At 47.1% G+C, this 19,006-nt stretch overlaps 1 protein-coding gene and 1 long non-coding RNA gene across 13 annotated transcripts; one reads left to right on the top strand and one right to left on the bottom strand.

Annotated features, from left to right (window-relative positions):
- The first annotated feature begins 255 nt into the window (after positions 1 to 255).
- On the top strand, positions 256 to 14,130 carry LOC127913779 (PRELI domain-containing protein 1, mitochondrial-like). Of its 3 annotated transcripts, none has more exons than XM_052487037.1 (6): positions 256 to 421; positions 924 to 1,068; positions 2,310 to 2,535; positions 2,880 to 2,993; positions 8,132 to 8,210; positions 9,053 to 14,130. In XM_052487037.1, exons 2-6 carry the CDS (start codon positions 977 to 979, stop codon positions 9,175 to 9,177), a joined length of 636 nt encoding a protein of 211 aa, XP_052342997.1. In that variant the 5' UTR covers positions 256 to 421; positions 924 to 976; the 3' UTR covers positions 9,178 to 14,130. The 3 variants fall into 3 exon arrangements, with proteins under 3 accessions (XP_052342997.1, XP_052342998.1, XP_052342999.1); XM_052487038.1 differs by having other exon boundaries at positions 258 to 421; positions 927 to 1,068; XM_052487039.1 differs by lacking the exon at positions 256 to 421 and adding an exon at positions 574 to 711 and having other exon boundaries at positions 927 to 1,068.
- Positions 14,131 to 14,180: 50 nt separating this feature from the next.
- Positions 14,181 to 17,640, bottom strand: LOC127913780 (uncharacterized). 10 transcript variants are annotated; one of them, XR_008086652.1, is made up of 2 exons: positions 14,503 to 17,640; positions 14,181 to 14,470 (listed from the first exon to the last, which is right to left on the bottom strand). It is a non-coding gene; the product is annotated as an uncharacterized LOC127913780 (long non-coding RNA). The 10 variants fall into 10 exon arrangements; XR_008086656.1 differs by having other exon boundaries at positions 14,181 to 14,416; XR_008086657.1 differs by having other exon boundaries at positions 14,181 to 14,389.
- Between the last annotated feature and the right edge of the window lie 1,366 nt (positions 17,641 to 19,006).

Genomic DNA, 19,006 nt, shown 5'->3' with positions numbered 1-19,006 from the left:
TTGAACTTGCAACCTTCCGGTTACTAGTCCAACGCTCTAACCACTAGGCTACCCTGCCGCCCCTTTCCCAAAATAATTGTACTTATTTTTCCATCCTTTTGGGGACAAAAGTCAATTCATCCTTATTTCCTCCGCAATCAGATTCAAGCTTCTTCTTCGCTTGCAACCTCGTCCCTCCAGCGAAACAACGCCGCCTGCTGGAGAAAGACAGAATTTTGGAGTCAGTTAATACCTCTCGCGACGCCTCTTCCTTTTTTATTTTTCTCTCGCGACGTTCTTCCTTCCTTTACCCTCCTCGACCGGATATGTCGTTGTTGCTGACCTTCCGCCCAAGTCAGTTTGTCATGTAGCTGCAAGCTACATTCTTCTAAAAGTAGTAGAAAATGCACTTATCTCCGCTGTAAATGGTGTTGCCAATGAGGTAATCATTATTATTATTTTTTCCTCTTCATTAAAATCGGTCAAATTATGTAGTTAATTAATTCATGGCGTTGACTCCAACGCTATGCTATGCTAAGCTAGCTAGCTAGATCTTTATCTTAGCATTCTAGGAAGACTCGAGGGACAGCGTGCGGACGTGACCATTTCAGTTTGTCGATGTCCGTTTGTAATTCCATTACCTGTCAAACTGTCACCAACGACGTTCTTAGAAGAAATACGTTGCATGTCGAGCGGTATATATGGACATAAATATAGCTGTATTATGAACAGGTGAACGTTAGCTGTGACTAGTGCGCACGTTACTGATTTAAGTTCACTACATTTGATTGACAGCTGTCATTCCACTTCCTATGCTTTATCTAGGAGTTTCGTTTATTTTTTTTTAGTGCAGCCTTCTAATTTCACGATTGATTGGGCGAGCGTGCATGCAATTGATAACGTACGAGTTCATTTGAGTTGACTCACGTGTCCTGTTCTTCCAGCAGGTATTTGCCAAAGTGTAAATTACATATGAAGTCATCAATTTTCGGGAACAATGGTGAAGTACTTTGCCTGCGTGGGTCATCTGAAAAGTTCCTGGGACCAAGTCTGCATCGCTTTCTGGGAGCGATACCCCAACCCCTACAGGTAAGAAAGATTACCCCCCCCCACAGGTAAAATAGATTACCCCCCCAACCCCTACAGGTAAGAAAGATTACCCCCCAACCCCTACAGGTAAGAAAGATTATCCCCCCCCCCAACCCCTACAGGTAAGAAAGATTATCCCCCCCCAACCCCTACAGGTAAGAAAGATTATCCCCCCCCCAACCCCTACAGGTAAAATAGATTATCCCCAACCCCTACAGGTAAAATAGATTACCCCCAACCCCTACAGGTAAGAAAGATTACCCCCAACCCCTACAGGTAAAATAGATTACCCCCAACCCCTACAGGTAAAATAGATTACCCCCAACCCCTACAGGTAAAATAGATTACCCCCAACCCCTACAGGTAAAATAGATTACCCCCAACCCCTACAGGTAAAATAGATTACCCCAACCCCTACAGGTAAAATAGATTACCCCCAACCCCTACAGGTAAAATAGATTACCCCCAACCCCTACAGGTAAAATAGATTACCCCCAACCCCTACAGGTAAAAGATTACCCCCAACCCCTACAGGTAAAATTGATTACCCCCAACCCCTACAGGTAAAATAGATTACCCCCAACCCCTACAGGTAGGAAAGATTACCCCCAACCCCTACAGGTAAAATTGATTACCCCCAACCCCTACAGGTAAAATAGATTACCCCCAACCCCTACAGGTAAGAAAGATTACCCCCCCAACCCCTACAGGTAAGAAAGATTACCCCCCCAACCCCTACAGGTAAGAAAGATTACCCCCCCAACCCCTACAGGTAAGAAAGATTACCCCCAAGCCCCCTACAGGTAAAATAGATTACCCCCAACCCCTACAGGTAAGAAAGATTACCCCAACCCCTACAGGTAAGAAAGATTACCCCCCAACCCCTACAGGTAAGAAAGATTACCCCCCCAACCCCTACAGGTAAGAAATATTACCCCCCCAACCCCTACAGGTAAGAAAGATTACCCCCCCAACCCCTACAGGTTGACATTGCATAGAGACGCGTAGACATCGCAACGTTGTAGCATAGAGATGTGTAGACATCGTTGTGACCTATAATCTTGCCGTATCCCTTTAAGCTGGAAAGTCTCTCTGAATCCAACCTAATTCACCCATCTCATCTCCTCTCTCCCGAGCATGTCTCTAACAGTAATACAATATTACAATAAACTCTCATCTCCTCTCTCTCCCTGAAGTCTCTGATACTGTTTTTACAATTGTCATCTCTTCTCTCCCCACAGTAACCATGTCCTAACGGAGGACATAATCTTCAGGGATGTAACTCCCGGTAACCGTCTGGTCTCTAGGCGACTGCTGACCAAAACTAACCGCGCCCCTCGCTGGATGGAGAAGTACCTGCCGGTTACCATGGCCAGGCACGCCTACATCATCGAGGATTCCATCGTGGACCCCCAGAACAGAACCATGACAACGCTGACTTGGAACATCAGCCACGCACGCATGATGGTATGTGTGACCGACCGGGAATTGAACCGTGACCGTATTAGCCATGGTATGTGTGACCGACCGGGAATTGAACGTGGGTCTCCTGTTGGTCTGTGACTGTGTTAGCCCGCTGAGCTAAAGCCTAGGCATTCGCTCAGGGAGCCAACGCAAGTCTTCATCTTTCAATCTGAATCTATTTGAAATTGAGCCGTATTTCTCTGGTGGGAAGTTACCCTGAAGTCACTATGACGACCAGCTCGTAATACTACTCTACATCTCCTGCTCCAGTTGTTAAATCACATTATAAGACTCCATGGGCTGTATATACTATCATAATAAGGTCTATGCTTTGATTCCCCTGTCAGTCTGTGGAGGAGCGTTGTGAGTACAGAATTAACCCTGACAACACCAGCTGGACGGAGATTAACAGAGAGGCCTGGATCTCGTCTAACATCTACGGGCTCTCCAGAGCTATACAGGTGTGTGTGTGTGTGTGTGTGTTATCCAGGCCAGTGGAAACCAAATCCACACCCTTCCTGTGGTACTGGAAGGGTGGGGTCCCTAGAAAGCCCCTGACTTGACAATCTTTCCACCACCATCTATCTAGCCATCTATAGTGTGTAGCCATCTCTAGTATGTAACTGTCTATGTAGATGTGTAGCCATCTCTAGTGTGTAGCCATCTCGAGTGTGTAGCCATCTCGAGTGTGTAGCCATCTCGAGTGTGTAGCCATCTCTAGTGTGTAGCCATCTCTAGTATGTAACTGTCTATGTAGATGTGTAGCCATCTCTAGTGTGTAGCCATCTATAGTATGTAGCCATCTCTAGTGTGTAGCCATCTCTAGTATGTAACTGTCTATGTAGATGTGTAGCCATCTCTAGTGTGTAGCCATCTCTAGTGTGTAGCCATCTCTAGTGTGTAGCCATAATATATGCCATTTAGCTGACGCTTTTATCCAAAGCATACATTCTACGTATGGGTGGTCCCGGGAATCAAACCCACTACCCTGGCGTTACAAGCGCCATGCTCTACCAACTGAGCCACAGAAGGCCATCTCTAGTATGTAACTGTCTATGTAGATGTGTAGCCATCTATAGTGTGTAGCCGTCTCTGGTGTGTAGCCGTCTATGGTGTGTAGCCGTCTATAGTGTGTAGCCGTCTATAGTGTGTAGCCGTCTATAGTGTGTAGCCATCTATAGTGTGTAGCCGTCTATAGTGTGTAGCCGTCTATAGTGTGTAGCCGTCTATAGTGTGTAGCCGTCTATAGTGTGTAGCCGTCTATAGTGTGTAGCCGTCTATAGTGTGTAGCCGTCTCTGGTGTGTAGCCGTCTCTGGTGCGTAGCCGTCTCTGGTGCGTAGCCGCCTATAGTGTGTAGCCGTCTCTGGTGTGTAGCCGCCTATAGTGTGTAGCCGTCTCTGGTGTGTAGCCGTCTATAGTGTGTAGCCGTCTATAGTGTGTAGCCGTCTCTGGTGTGTAGCCGTCTCTGGTGTGTAGCCATCTATAGTGTGTAGCCGTCTATAGTGTGTAGCCGTCTATAGTGTGTAGCCGTCTCTGGTGTGTAGCCATCTATAGTGTGTAGCCATCTATAGTGTGTAGCCGTCTCTGGTGTGTAGCCGTCTCTGGTGTGTAGCCGTCTCTGGTGTGTAGCCATCTATAGTGTGTAGCCGTCTATAGTGTGTAGCCGTCTCTGGTGTGTAGCCATCTATAGTGTGTAGCCGTCTCTGGTGCGTAGCCATCTCTGGTGCGTAGCCGCCTCTGGTGCGTAGCCGTCTCTGGTGCGTAGCCATCTCTGGTGTGTAGCCATCTCTGGTGCGTAGCCATCTCTGGTGCGTAGCCATCTCTGGTGCGTAGCCGTCTCTGGTGTGTAGCCATCTCTGGTGCGTAGCCGCCTCTGGTGCGTAGCCGCCTCTGGTGCGTAGCCGCCTCTGGTGCGTAGCCATCTCTGGTGCGTAGCCGCCTCTGGTGCGTAGCCGTCTCTGGTGCGTAGCCATCTCTGGTGCGTAGCCGCCTCTGGTGCGTAGCCGCCTCTGGTGCGTAGCCATCTCTGGTGCGTAGCCATCTCTGGTGCGTAGCCGTCTCTGGTGCGTAGCCGTCTCTGGTGCGTAGCCGTCTCTGGTGCGTAGCCGCCTCTGGTGCGTAGCCGTCTCTGGTGCGTAGCCGTCTCTGGTGCGTAGCCGCCTCTGGTGCGTAGCCGTCTATAGTGCGTAGCCGTCTATAGTGCGTAGCCGTCTATAGTGTGTAGCCGTCTCTGGTGTGTAGCCGTCTCTGGTGTGTAGCCGCCTCTGGTGTGTAGCCGTCTCTGGTGTGTAGCCGTCTATAGTGTGTAGCCGTCTATAGTGTGTAGCCGCCTCTGGTGTGTAGCCGTCTATAGTGTGTAGCCGTCTCTGGTGTGTAGCCGTCTCTGGTGCGTAGCCGTCTCTGGTGCGTAGCCGTCTCTGGTGCGTAGCCGTCTCTGGTGCGTAGCCGCCTCTGGTGCGTAGCCGTCTATAGTGTGTAGCCGTCTATAGTGTGTAGCCGCCTCTGGTGTGTAGCCGCCTCTGGTGTGTAGCCGCCTCTGGTGTGTAGCCGTCTATAGTGTGTAGCCGTCTATAGTGTGTAGCCGTCTATAGTGTGTAGCCGTCTATAGTGTGTAGCCGCCTCTGGTGTGTAGCCGCCTCTGGTGTGTAGCCGCCTCTGGTGTGTAGCCGTCTATAGTGTGTAGCCGCCTCTGGTGTGTAGCCGCCTCTGGTGTGTAGCCGTCTATAGTGTGTAGCCGTCTATAGTGTGTAGCCGTCTATAGTGTGTAGCCGTCTATAGTGTGTAGCCGCCTCTGGTGTGTAGCCGTCTATAGTGTGTAGCCGTCTATAGTGTGTAGCCGCCTCTGGTGTGTAGCCGTCTATAGTGTGTAGCCGTCTATAGTGTGTAGCCGTCTCTGGTGTGTAGCCGTCTCTGGTGTGTAGCCGTCTATAGTGTGTAGCCGTCTATAGTGTGTAGCCGTCTATAGTGTGTAGCCGTCTATAGTGTGTAGCCGTCTCTGGTGTGTAGCCGTCTATAGTGTGTAGCCGTCTATAGTGTGTAGCCGTCTCTGGTGTGTAGCCGTCTATAGTGTGTAGCCGTCTATAGTGTGTAGCCGTCTCTGGTGTGTAGCCGTCTATAGTGTGTAGCCGTCTCTGGTGTGTAGCCGTCTATAGTGTGTAGCCGTCTATAGTGTGTAGCCGTCTATAGTGTGTAGCCGTCTATAGTGTGTAGCCGTCTATAGTGTGTAGCCGCCTCTGGTGTGTAGCCGCCTCTGGTGTGTAGCCGTCTATAGTGTGTAGCCGCCTCTGGTGTGTAGCCGTCTCTGGTGCGTAGCCGCCTCTGGTGCGTAGCCGTCTATAGTGTGTAGCCGTCTATAGTGTGTAGCCGCCTCTGGTGTGTAGCCGCCTCTGGTGTGTAGCCGCCTCTGGTGTGTAGCCGTCTATAGTGTGTAGCCGCCTCTGGTGTGTAGCCGCTTCTGGTGTGTAGCCGTCTATAGTGTGTAGCCGTCTATAGTGTGTAGCCGTCTATAGTGTGTAGCCGCCTCTGGTGTGTAGCCGTCTATAGTGTGTAGCCGCCTCTGGTGTGTAGCCGCCTCTGGTGTGTAGCCGCCTCTGGTGTGTAGCCGTCTATAGTGTGTAGCCGTCTATAGTGTGTAGCCGTCTATAGTGTGTAGCCGCCTCTGGTGTGTAGCCGTCTATAGTGTGTAGCCGTCTCTGGTGTGTAGCCGTCTATAGTGTGTAGCCGTCTATAGTGTGTAGCCGTCTCTGGTGTGTAGCCGTCTATAGTGTGTAGCCGTCTATAGTGTGTAGCCGTCTCTGGTGTGTAGCCGTCTATAGTGTGTAGCCGTCTATAGTGTGTAGCCGTCTATAGTGTGTAGCCGTCTATAGTGTGTAGCCGTCTATAGTGTGTAGCCGCCTCTGGTGTGTAGCCGTCTATAGTGTGTAGCCGTCTATAGTGTGTAGCCGTCTCTGGTGTGTAGCCGTCTCTGGTGTGTAGCCGTCTATAGTGTGTAGCCGTCTATAGTGTGTAGCCGTCTATAGTGTGTAGCCGTCTCTAGGTGTGTAGCCGTCTCTGGTGTGTAGCCGTCTCTGGTGTGTAGCCGTCTATGGTGTGTAGCCGTCTATAGTGTGTAGCCGTCTCTGGTGTGTAGCCGTCTCTGGTGTGTAGCCGTCTATAGTTATTTATTTATTTTTATTTCACCTTTATTTAACCAGGTAGGCTAGTTGAGAACAAGTTCTCATTTACAACTGCGACCTGGCCAAGATAAAGCAAAGCAGTTCGACAGATACAACGACACAGAGTTACACATGGAATAAAACAAACATACAGTCACTAATACAGTATAAACAAGTCTATATACAATGTGAGCAAATTAGGTGAGATAAGGGAGGTAAAGGCAAAAAAGGCCATGGTGGCAAAGTAAATACAATATAGCAAGTAAAGCAATGGAAGAATGTGCAAAGTAGAAATAAAAATAATGGGGTGCAAAGGAGCTAAATAAATAAATAAATTAAATACAGTTGGGAAAGAAGTAGTTGTTTGGGCTAAATTATAGGTGGGCTATGTACAGGTGCAGTAATCTGTGAGCTGCTCTGACAGTTGGTGCTTAAAGCTAGTGAGGGAGATAAGTGTTTCCAGTTTCAGAGATTTTTGTAGTTCGTTCCAGGCATTGGCAGCAGAGAACTGGAAGGAGAGGCGGCCAAAGAAAGAATTGGTTTTGGGGGTGACTAGAGAGATATACCTGCTGGAGCGCGTGCTACAGGTGGGAGATGCTATGGTGACCAGCGAGCTGAGATAAGGGGGGACTTTACCTAGCAGGGTCTTGTAGATGACATGGAGCCAGTGGGTTTGGCGACGAATATGAAGCGAGGGCCAGCCAACGAGAGCGTACAGGTCGCAATGGTGGGTAGTATATGGGGCTTTGGTGACAAAACGGATTGCACTGTGATAGACTGCATCCAATTTGTTGAGTAGGGTATTGGAGGCTATTTTGTAAATGACATCGCCAAAGTCGAGGATTGGTAGGATGGTCAGTTTTACAAGGGTATGTTTGGCAGCATGAGTGAAGGATGCTTTGTTGCTAGTGTGTAGCCGTCTATAGTGTGTAGCCGTCTCTAGTGAGTAGCCATCTGATGGCTGATGGGGAGTGATGATCTTGTTGTGATGGTCTGACTGATGGGGAATGATGGTCTTGTTGTGATGGTCTGACTGATGGGGAGTGATGATCTTGTTGTGATGGTCTGACTGATGGGGAGTGATGGTCTTGTTGTGATGGTCTGACTGATGGGGAGTGATGGTCTTGTTGTGATGGTCTGACTGATGGGGAGTGATGGTCTTGTTGTGATGGTCTGACTGATGGGGAGTGATGGTCTTGTTGTGATGGTCTGACTGATGGGGAGTGATGATCTTGTTGTGATGGTCTGACTGATGGGGAGTGATGGTCTTGTTGTGATGGTCTGACTGATGGGGAGTGATGATCTTGTTGTGATGGTCTGACTGATGGGGAGTGATGATCTTGTTGTGATGGTCTGACTGATGTGTTAGTGAGGAAGCTTCTTCTGTGTCTAAACAGATTCCTGTTAGTGATAACTTTAATTAATGTCTGGCCTCATTTTACAGGAATTCGGCCTTGCCCGGTTCAAGACCAGTGTTACAAAGACCATGAAAGGGTTTGAATACGTCCTGGCCAAAATGCAAGGTAAGGTGGAGGCCAGTTGTTTTATTACGCAGTAAAATAAGGTGGTGCGATCAGTTCAGTTCCTTATTATTAACGGGACTGTGTTGGGGCGGAAACGGGACTGTTGGGGCGGAAACGGGACTGTGTTGGGGCGGAAACGGGACTGTGTTGGGGCGGAAACGGGACTGTGTTGGGGCGGAAACGGGACTGTGTTGGGGCGGAAACGGGACTGTGTTGGGGCGGAAACGGGACTGTGTTGGGGCGGAAACGGTTGAATCAGATGTATGAACTGCTGTAGGTGAGGGACAGGCTATTACTACTCTAGGTTACAGTTCAATGTGCTATTAAAGGGACGGGCTATTACTACTCTCTAGTTTTACAGTTCAATGTGCTATTAAAGGGACGGGCTATTACTACTCTCTAGTTTTACAGTTCAATGTGCTATTAAAGGGACGGGCTATTACTACTCTCTAGTTTTACAGTTCAATGTGCTATTAAAGGGACGGGCTATTACTGCTCTCTAGTTTTACAGTTCAATGTGCTATTAAAGGGACGGGCTATTACTACTCTAGTTTACAGTTCAATGTGCTATTAAAGGAACTGGCTATTACTACTCTCTAGTTTTACAGTTCAATGTGCTATTAAAGGGACGGGCTATTACTACTCTCTAGTTTTACAGTTCAATGTGCTATTAAAGGGACGGGCTATTACTGCTCTAGTTTACAGTTCAATGTGCTATTAAAGGGGAGCAATGGCTGGTGTCCCAGGTCTAAACCAGGCCCTGATTACAGGGGAACAACGGCTGGTGTCCCAGGTCTAAACCAGTCCCTTCTCTAACCACCATGTTTTCCTCTCTCCTCCAGGTGATACCCCCTCCAGGACCCTGGCTGAGCATGCTGCAGAGAGGGCCAGGGAGACGGCTCTGGTAGCTAAAGAGAAAGCCAAAGGCCTGGCCTCACAGGCTCACAAGAAACAACAGTATGTCTGAGCTGCCAGTGTAGGGTGAAGTTTCCCCGAGATGCTGATGTGTTTAGGATTGGCGCATGTCGAAGCTGATCCTAGAAACTTAAACCCAGAATGCGAGGTGCCAGTGGGAGGAAGTAGACATTGGTCCCTGTCAGTCCTGCCTTGATTCAAAGACTTTATCTGGGATGGATTGAGCCTGCCTGGCTGGCACTATTTGAACACAGGTCTGGTTGTCCCTACTCAGATCTGGGATCAGATCTTATTGAGGTAGGGGAATCTGATCCTAGATCTGTGGTTATGGATGCAAAATCCGTTAACTAAAATTACCAGGTTTTCCAGAAATTGAAAGATTACCCTAAGAAGGAAATCCGGAATCCTCCAACCAGGATTTCTGGAAAACCTGGTCATTTTGTGAATGTTTCTGTTATTGTGACTCTAGGTGTGACAGTGATCTAGGGGATGAACCAATACAGTTAAAGACAATTTTATACAGAATCTGATCAAATGGTGGAGGCCATATGGAGGGTGCGACGAGGCTCCGGAGGCGTGCAGAGGCAGAATCAAGCTCCATACCGCATCGCTGTGCACCTCTCAAATGTTGTAACAATGTGGAGGGCTCCGCATAGACATGATTGGTTGACGGGAGGTCCTGTATAAACAACCTAACTCCCTCGACAACTTCCTTCACAACAGCTCTGGGAAGCTCCAAAAAGTATGTTTGCTCTGACTTCTGCAGAGGCTGCATTACAGTAACACGCTGTACTGCCGCGACACAGTAACACGCTGTACTGCCGCGACACAGTGACACGCTGTACTGCCGCAACACAGTGACACGCTGTACTGCCGCGACACAGTGACACGCTGTACTGCCGCGACACAGTGACACGCTGTACTGCCGCGACACAGTAACACGCTGTACTGCCGCGACACAGCAACACTCTGTACTGCCGCGACACAGCAGCACTCTGTACTGCCGCGACACAGCAGCACTCTGTACTGCCGCGACACAGCAGCACTCTGTACTGCCGCGACACAGCAGCACTCTGTACTGCCGCGACACAGCAACACTCTGTACTGCCGCGACACAGCAACACTCTGTACTGCCGCGACACAGCAACACTCTGTACTGCCGCGACACAGCAACACTCTGTACTGCCGCGACACAGCAACACTCTGTACTGCCGCGACACAGCAACACTCTGTACTGCCGCGACACAGCAACACTCTGTACTGCCGCGACACAGCAACACTCTGTACTGCCGCGACTCAGCAACACTCTGTACTGCCGCGACTCAGCAACACTCTGTACTGCCGCGACACAGCAACACTCTGTACTGCCGCGACACAGCAACACTCTGTACTGCCGCGACACAGCAACACTCTGTACTGCCGCGACACAGCAACACTCTGTACTGCCGCGACACAGCAACACTCTGTACTGCCGCGACACAGCAACACTCTGTACTGCCGCGACACAGCAACACTCTGTACTGCCGCGACACAGCAACACTCTGTGTTGCCGCGACACAGCAACACTCTGTACTGCAGCCGCAGACACAGCAACACTCTGTACTGCCGCGACTCAGCAACACTCTGTACTGCCGCGACTCAGCAACACTCTGTACTGCCGCGACTCAGCAACACTCTGTACTGCCGCGACACAGCAACACTCTGTACTGCCGCGACACAGCAACACTCTGTACTGCCGCGACACAGCAACACTCTGTACTGCCGCGACTCAGCAACACTCTGTACTGCCGCGACTCAGCAACACTCTGTACTGCCGCGACACAGCAACACTCTGTACTGCCGCGACTCAGCAACACTCTGTACTGCCGCGACACAGCAACACTCTGTACTGCCGCGACACAGCAACACTCTGTACTGCCGCGACACAGCAACACTCTGTACTGCCGCGACACAGCAACACTCTGTACTGCCGCGACACAGCAACACTCTGTACTGCCGCGACACAGCAACACTCTGTACTGCCGCGACACAGCAACACTCTGTACTGCCGCGACACAGCAACACTCTGTACTGCCGCGACACAGCAACACTCTGTACTGCCGCGACACAGCAACACTCTGTACTGCCGCGACACAGCAACACTCTGTACTGCCGCGACACAGCAACACTCTGTACTGCCGCCGCAGACACAGCAACACTCTGTACTGCCGCGACACAGCAACACTCTGTACTGCAGCCGCAGACACAGCAACACTCTGTACTGCCGCGACACAGCAACACTGTACTGCCGCGACACAGCAACACTCTGTACTGCCGCGACACAGCAACACTCTGTACTGCCGCGACTCAGCAACACTCTGTACTGCCGCGACTCAGCAACACTCTGTACTGCCGCGACTCAGCAACACTCTGTACTGCCGCGACACAGCAACACTCTGTACTGCCGCGACACAGCAACACTCTGTACTGCCGCGACACAGCAACACTCTGTACTGCAGCCGCAGACATGGGATTGACCATGCGGCACCTTTTTTTTAGACTTGTGTCTTCTAACACAAGTGTCTGGGCTGGGTCTCAATAGTCCTCACTAGCTTCCTTTCCTTGTCTCCTTTCCTTCAGTACAGTACTCTAACAGGGAGGTGAACGCGCCGGGCTAGTTTCCATTCTACTTCCCTCCGCCTGTGGTGGTCTTATCAGTTGGTGTGTAGATGCTTATCTCAATGAGACAAACCTGCAGCAGAAAGAGATGAGAAATGGAAGAGGCTAAACGCTATAGAACTGTACCTGCAGAGAGTGTAAACTGAGTAACTGGGTTGATCTTGTTTGGAGGCATGTGGCAGCATTGTGGACAGGACAACACCAGTCCCACCCAGCAGGTGATCTACTGGGCGTGGCTGACGTTGGTGTTGGTCGGTCTTGTCCTTTCATTGGTGGCTAGCTAGTACAAGAGACTGGTTCATGTCTCCAGAAATGACTGTGTGACTCGAGTTGTTTTTCGTGACCTACTGAATACTGTCATAGCCGTAGGGGACGACGAGGGAGTTCCTCGCTGATAGTGGGTCAGTTTTTAGCATTTTCCCAATAATGGCTACGGTTAGGATTGGTTAGAGGGGAAGCTGATCCTAGATCTGTAGGCCTACCAACCATTTCCCTCCAACTCAGTGGTTGAGTCCCAAATGGCACCCTATTCCCCTACATAGTGCACTACTTTAGACCAGAGCCCTATAGAACCCTATTCCCTACATAGTGCACTACTTTAGACCAGAGCCCTATAGAACCCTATTCCCCTACATAGTGCACTACTTTAGACCCGAGCCCTATAGAACCCTATTCCCTACATAGTGTACTACTTTAGACCAGAGCCCTATAGAACCCTATTCCCTACATACTACTTTAGACCAGAGCCCTATAGAACCCTATTCCCTACATAGTGTACTACCCAGAGCCCTATAGAACCCTATTCCCTACATAGTGCACTACTTTAGACCAGAGCCCTATAGAACCCTATTCCCTACATAGTGTACTACTTTAGACCAGAGCCCTATAGAACCCTATTCCCCTACATAGTGCACTACTTTAGACCAGAGCCCTATAGAACCCTATTCCCTACATAGTGTACTACTTTAGACCAGAGCCCTATTCCCCTACATAGTGTACTACTTTAGACCAGAGACTTATGGACTCTTTTAACCCCTTGTGCACTTCTGTCTATTCCGTTTACAAGAGTCGACAACATTACAAGAAGCATTTCTCCTGTCTGTCGTAATTCCTTGACCTTCATATAGTTTAGTGTTTCTCACACTGTAGATGAGACTGACTGCGTATCTTCAGTTACTTTAGGCTTACGATTTGTAAATATTTAATCTTTTTCAAAATCATCTTTTTGTTTTCTGTTAACTCAAACTCAAAAAGACTCAAAAAAAAAAAAAATCTCAAAGTAATCTCCCTGAATCTTGATTCTTAAATACAGGTTAATTGATTTCAGTTATAGCGCTACATTATATATATATATATAATTCAGAATGAAAATTCATTGCTTCAAATTGAAGTTGTTACTGGTGTGATGAGGGGGGGGGTCCAAGTTATTTTGCAGTCTTGGCTACTTGGCTCTCTCTTGGGAGTGATCATCCTTGGCTAGAGGGAGAGCTGCTACTTGGCTCTCTCTTGACATTGTGAAAAGACAGGATTGCTGTGGATATCAATGTCTGTCTGTCTGCTTGAAAAAATTAGCCAAATTTGAACACAATTTTTTAAAAATAATTTCACTTAAAAGACATGCTCCGGAACTTTGACAACTGTTTTTTTTTCGTTTTCTTAAACGGGCTGGATGTGTCAATGTGTAGTTAGTTTAAGCAATAAGGCACGAGGGGATGTGGTATATGGCACGTCGCAACGCGGAGTGCCTGGACACAGCCCTTACCCGTGGTATATTGGTCATATATCACAAACCTCCCTGAGATGCCTTATTGCTATTATAAACTGGTTACCAATGTAAATAGAGAAGTAAAAATGTATGTTTTCTCATACCTGTGGTATATGGTCTGATATACCATGGCTGTCAGCCAATCAGCATTCAAGACCTCTGATCATCCCGTTTATAAACATGAGATAATCACTATCTTTTTTACCTCAATTAGCCACGAAATCCCTTGTTTGAAAGACTGTTTTTCTAACCCTTTTCCCCCTACATGGGCCAGCCCCCAACCAATTAGAGTTCTGAACTTCGGGCCCTCTCCATTTGAGTGACAGCTAGTAAGGTTGCACACACAGCAGAGCGAGAGGCGGGGCAATGACATAGTACACATGTATGATGTAGTACACCATTTTCGGGTACCACTTTTGGCTCATGAGCGCTTACTTTCATAACTACTGGCTATAAAAGTACACAAGTACCTGAGAATCTTCTTTTTAAAGGAAATTAATGTATACAAATTATGAATGTGTAATGTTTGAGCAACAGTATGGACTTATTGATGAATACTAATAAATATTTTCTGTTTCTGGATCATTTTTTAATCTCATACTGCCTTTTGAATAACAAGGAAGTGATTAGAGTTAAATATTACAAATATTTATTCATACAAAAGGCATACATACCTATACAAATGCTACATGATAGTACTGGGACAGAGGAAGACTAAGTGCATATAGATATACAGACATTTCCTTGTTGCGATGACAAGGTCATAAGGCATCTTGTTGGGGTATAAACATCCTGAAGGCAGTCGGTCAGTCACCTCAGTGGGTAACAGGCAGGCAGTCACCTCAGTGGGTAACAGGCAGGCAGTCACCTCAGTGGGTAACAGGCAGGCAGTCACCTCAGTGGGTAACATCCAGTCAGTCACCTCAGTGGGGAACAGGCAGTCGGTCAGCACACCTCAGTGGGTAACATCCAGTCAGTCACCTCAGTGGGTAACAGGCAGGCAGTCACCTCAGTGGGTAACATCCAGTCAGTCACCTCAGTGGGTAACAGGCAGGCAGTCACCTCAGTGGGTAACAGGCAGGCAGTCACCTCAGTGGGTAACATCCAGTCAGTCAGTCACCTCAGTGGGTAACATCCAGTCAGTCAGTCACCTCAGTGGGTAACATCCAGTCAGTCAGTCACCTCAGTGGGTAACATCCAGTCAGTCAGTCACCTCAGTGGGTAACATCCAGTCAGTCAGTCACCTCAGTGGGTAACATCCAGTCAGTCAGTCACCTCAGTGGGTAACATCCAGTCAGTCAGTCACCTCAGTGGGTAACATCCAGTCAGTCAGTCACCTCAGTGGGTAACATCCAGTCAGTCACCTCAGAGGATCAAATCCACAGTGAGTTTTGTTTTAGTAGACCGGTACTGGTAAGACCGTTGCATTAGTCTCGCGGAGCCATCCTTCCAAATCTGGTCTCGTTGGCTACGCCTGGTATCCAAGGCTACAGTTGCATACATGTAAATTGCAAGTACTGTATTACATATCAAAATAATGCTTTCTGCCCAAACATGGTGGCCTCTATTGCAAGTATAATCAAGATATACTGAGTAATGCATATTCAATGGCTCTTAAGTTCATACGAGCAATTGTCAATCAAATGTTTGCAAAATATACATCATTGAAGGATGGACACTTAGCAGACACCTGCATTTCCTATGAGTTCCATAATGTCCATGTCAGAAACATGAAACTAATTAAATACAGTCTGTTACAATATGGCTAGGTAACTGAAAGATGGTGGTTTCCTGGGCACGCGATTTAGACCGGATTAAATCCGATCGCGGGTTATAAGCGTTGTTTTTTAAAGGTAATTTCCGATTTATTTTTAATTTTTAAATTGTACCTTTATTTTACTAGGCAAGTCAGTTAAGAACAAATTCTTATTTCCATTGGCTGCCTGGGAACAGCGGGTTAAACTGCCTGTTCAGGGGTAGAACGACTTGTCAGCTCGGGGATTTGAACTTGCAACCTTTCGGTTACTAGTCCAACGCTCTAACCACTAGGCTACCCTGCCGCCCCATACGTAGCGTCTACTGTGAATGGGTTCCCCACGGACGTGGGAACATTGCCTGCGACCGGATTGAATCCCTGACTCAGCCGTGGATTAAAAAGCTCAAAGGAGAATCTATATCAAAAATATTGTTTTGTCCAGGACTACTAATCTTAATTTGTGTCTGGGTAAGTCCAGGCAGGGGTTCTCCAAGTGGGGTCTGTACTGCAGGGGGTCAGCAGCCAGACCAGGAGGTCTCAAAGTGGGGTCTGTACTGCAGGGGGTCAGCAGCCAGACCAGGAGGTCTCAAAGTGGGGTCTGTACTGCAGGGGGTCAGCAGCCAGACCAGGAGGTCTCAAAGTGGGGTCTGTACTGCAGGGGTTCTCAAAGTGGGGTCTGTACTGCAGGGGGTCAGCAGCCAGACCAGGTCTCAAAGTGGGGTCTGTACTGCAGGGGTTCTCAAAGTGGGGTCTGTACTGCAGGGGGTCAGCAGCCAGACCAGGGGTTCTCAAATATACGTTGTTGTTTTTTTTACAACAGATTAAACACATTTTGTACAAGAAATCCGTGGAATAATTTTTGAGATTAATTCAATGCATGTTCTTAAGCGACAATTTATGCTGGATCTGAAAATGTGGTCGGAGGCTCCGTGTGGAGGGAGGCCATGTACTTCCCTTGTCCTAGTATAGTTCTGTTGTTCTGTTTTAGATCACACTCCAGTTCTGATTATGAGTGGGGGTCCCTGATGAAAGTTTGAGAACCCCTGTAGTATCTATAGTGCTTTAACTGAAGCCTTATGGAGCCTGGTCAACAGTAGTGCACTACTTTAACTGAAGCCTTATGGAGCCTGGTCAACAGTAGTGCACTACTTTAACTGAAGCCTTATGGAGCCTGGTCAACAGTAGTGCACTACTTTAACTGAAGCCTTATGGAGTCTGGTCAACAGTAGTGCACTACTTTAACTGAAGCCTTATGGAGTCTGGTCAACAGTAGTGCACTACTTTAACTGAAGCCTTATGGAGCCTGGTCAACAGTAGTGCACTACTTTAACTGAAGCCTTATGGAGCCCGGTCAACAGTAGTGCACTACTTTAACTGAAGCATTATGGAGCCTGGTCAACAGTAGTGCACTACTTTAACTGAAGCCTTATGGAGCCCGGTCAACAGTAGTGCACTACTTTAACTGAAGCATTATGGAGCCTGGTCAACAGTAGTGCACTAGAAAAGAGAATTATTGTGCTTTTTTGGGATGCAAAGAAGTGCTGTGTGGATAGTTTTGTGCAACAAAACAAAATAACAAATATAAATGAAATCAAATAAAGGACAAGACTCAGTCACAATAACAGAACAGACAGACTCAGTCACAATAACAGAACAGACAGACTACAGACTTAAGTGCTGTACATGGTGACAATACGTTATAATATTCCTGAAGCTTGTTCGCTGGAGCGAAAGGCTGGAGAGTAGCGTTTTCCAATATAGAGAAATTGTGAAGAAGAGACAGATTGTAGCGCCGTTCGGTGAACTGGTACGGGTTCCTAAGGGTTCCCTGTTCCCTGTGTCAGAGAACATCAACGAGATTCGGCCGCGGACAAAAACAATTCTTGAGCGGATGGTCAGGGGGTCAGATAATTAGTAGACTGGGGCCAGATTATAATTACAGATAATTAGTAGACTGGGGCCAGATTATAATTACAGATAATTAGGAGACTGGGGCCAGATTATAATTACAGATAATTAGTAGACTGGGGCCAGATTATAATTACAGATAATTAGTAGACTGGGGCCAGATTATAATTACAGATAATTAGTAGACTGGGGCCAGATTATAATTACAGATAATTAGTAGACTGGGGCCAGATTATAATTACAGATAATTAGTAGACTGGGGCCAGATTATAATTACAGATAATTAGTAGACTGGGGCCAGATTATAATTACAGATAATTAGTAGACTGGGGCCAGATTATAATTACAGATAATTAGTAGACTGGGGCCAAATTATAATTACAGATAATTAGTAGACTGGGGCCAGATTATAATTACAGATAATTAGTAGACTGATAATTAGTAGACTGGGGCCAGATTATAATTACAGATAATTAGTAGACTGGGGCCAGATCATAATTACAGATAATTAGTAGACTGGGGCCAGATTATAATTACAGATAATTAGTAGACTGGGGCCAGATCATAATTACAGATAATTAGTAGACTGGGGCCAGATTATAATTACAGATAATTAGTAGACTGGGGCCAGATTATAATTACAGATAATTAGTAGACTGGGGCCAGATTATAATTACAGATAATTAGTAGACTGGGGCCAGATTATAATTACAGATAATTAGTAGACTGGGGCCAAATTATAATTACAGATAATTAGTAGACTGGGGCCAGATTATAATTACAGATAATTAGTAGACTGGGGCCAGATCATAATTACAGATAATTAGTAGACTGGGGCCAGATTATAATTACAGATAATTAGTAGACTGGGGCCAGATCATAATTAGTAGACTGGGGCCAGATTATAATTAGTAGACTGGGGCCAGATTTTAATTAGTAGACTGGGGCCAGATTTTAATTAGTAGACTGAGGCCAGATCATAATTAGTAGACTGGGGCCAGATTATAATTACAGATAATTAGTAGACTGGGGCCAGATTATAATTAGTAGACTGGGGCCAGATTATAATTACAGATAATTAGTAGACTGGGGCCAGATTATAATTAGTAGACTGGGGCCAGATCATAATTAGTAGACTGGGGCCCGATTATAATTAGTAGACTGGGGCCAGATCATAATTAGTAGACTGGGGCCAGATTATAATTACAGATAATTAGTAGACTGGGGCCAGATTTTAATTAGTAGACTGGGGCCAGATCATAATTAGTAGACTGGGGCCAGATTATAATTACAGATCATTAGTAGACTGGGGCCAGATTATAATTACAGATCATTAGTAGACTGGGGCCAGATCATAATTAGTAGACTGGGGCCAGATCATAATTAGTAGACTGGGGCCAGATTATAATTAGTAGACTGGGGCCAGATCATAATTAGTAGACTGGGGCCAGATTATAATTAGTAGACTGGGGCCAGATCATAATTAGTAGACTGGGGCCAGATCATAATTAGTAGACTGGGGCCAGATTATAATTACAGATAATTAGTAGACTGGGGCCAGATTATAATTAGTAGACTGGGGCCAGATTATAATTAGTAGACTGGGGCCAGATTATAATTAGTAGACTGGGGCCAGATTATAATTAGTAGACTGGGGCCAGATCATAATTAGTAGACTGGGGCCAGATCATAATTAGTAGACTGGGGCCAGATTATAATTAGTAGACTGGAGCCAGATCATAATTACAGATAATTAGTAGACTGGGGCCAGATTATAATTACAGATAACTAGTA

This window comes from Oncorhynchus keta, chromosome 30 (genome assembly GCF_023373465.1).
Source record: "Oncorhynchus keta strain PuntledgeMale-10-30-2019 chromosome 30, Oket_V2, whole genome shotgun sequence".
Classification (NCBI taxonomy): Eukaryota; Metazoa; Chordata; class Actinopteri; order Salmoniformes; family Salmonidae; genus Oncorhynchus; species Oncorhynchus keta.
The sequence above is the reverse complement of the archived record's forward strand: the minus strand, read 5'-3'. Positions and strand labels throughout refer to the sequence as shown.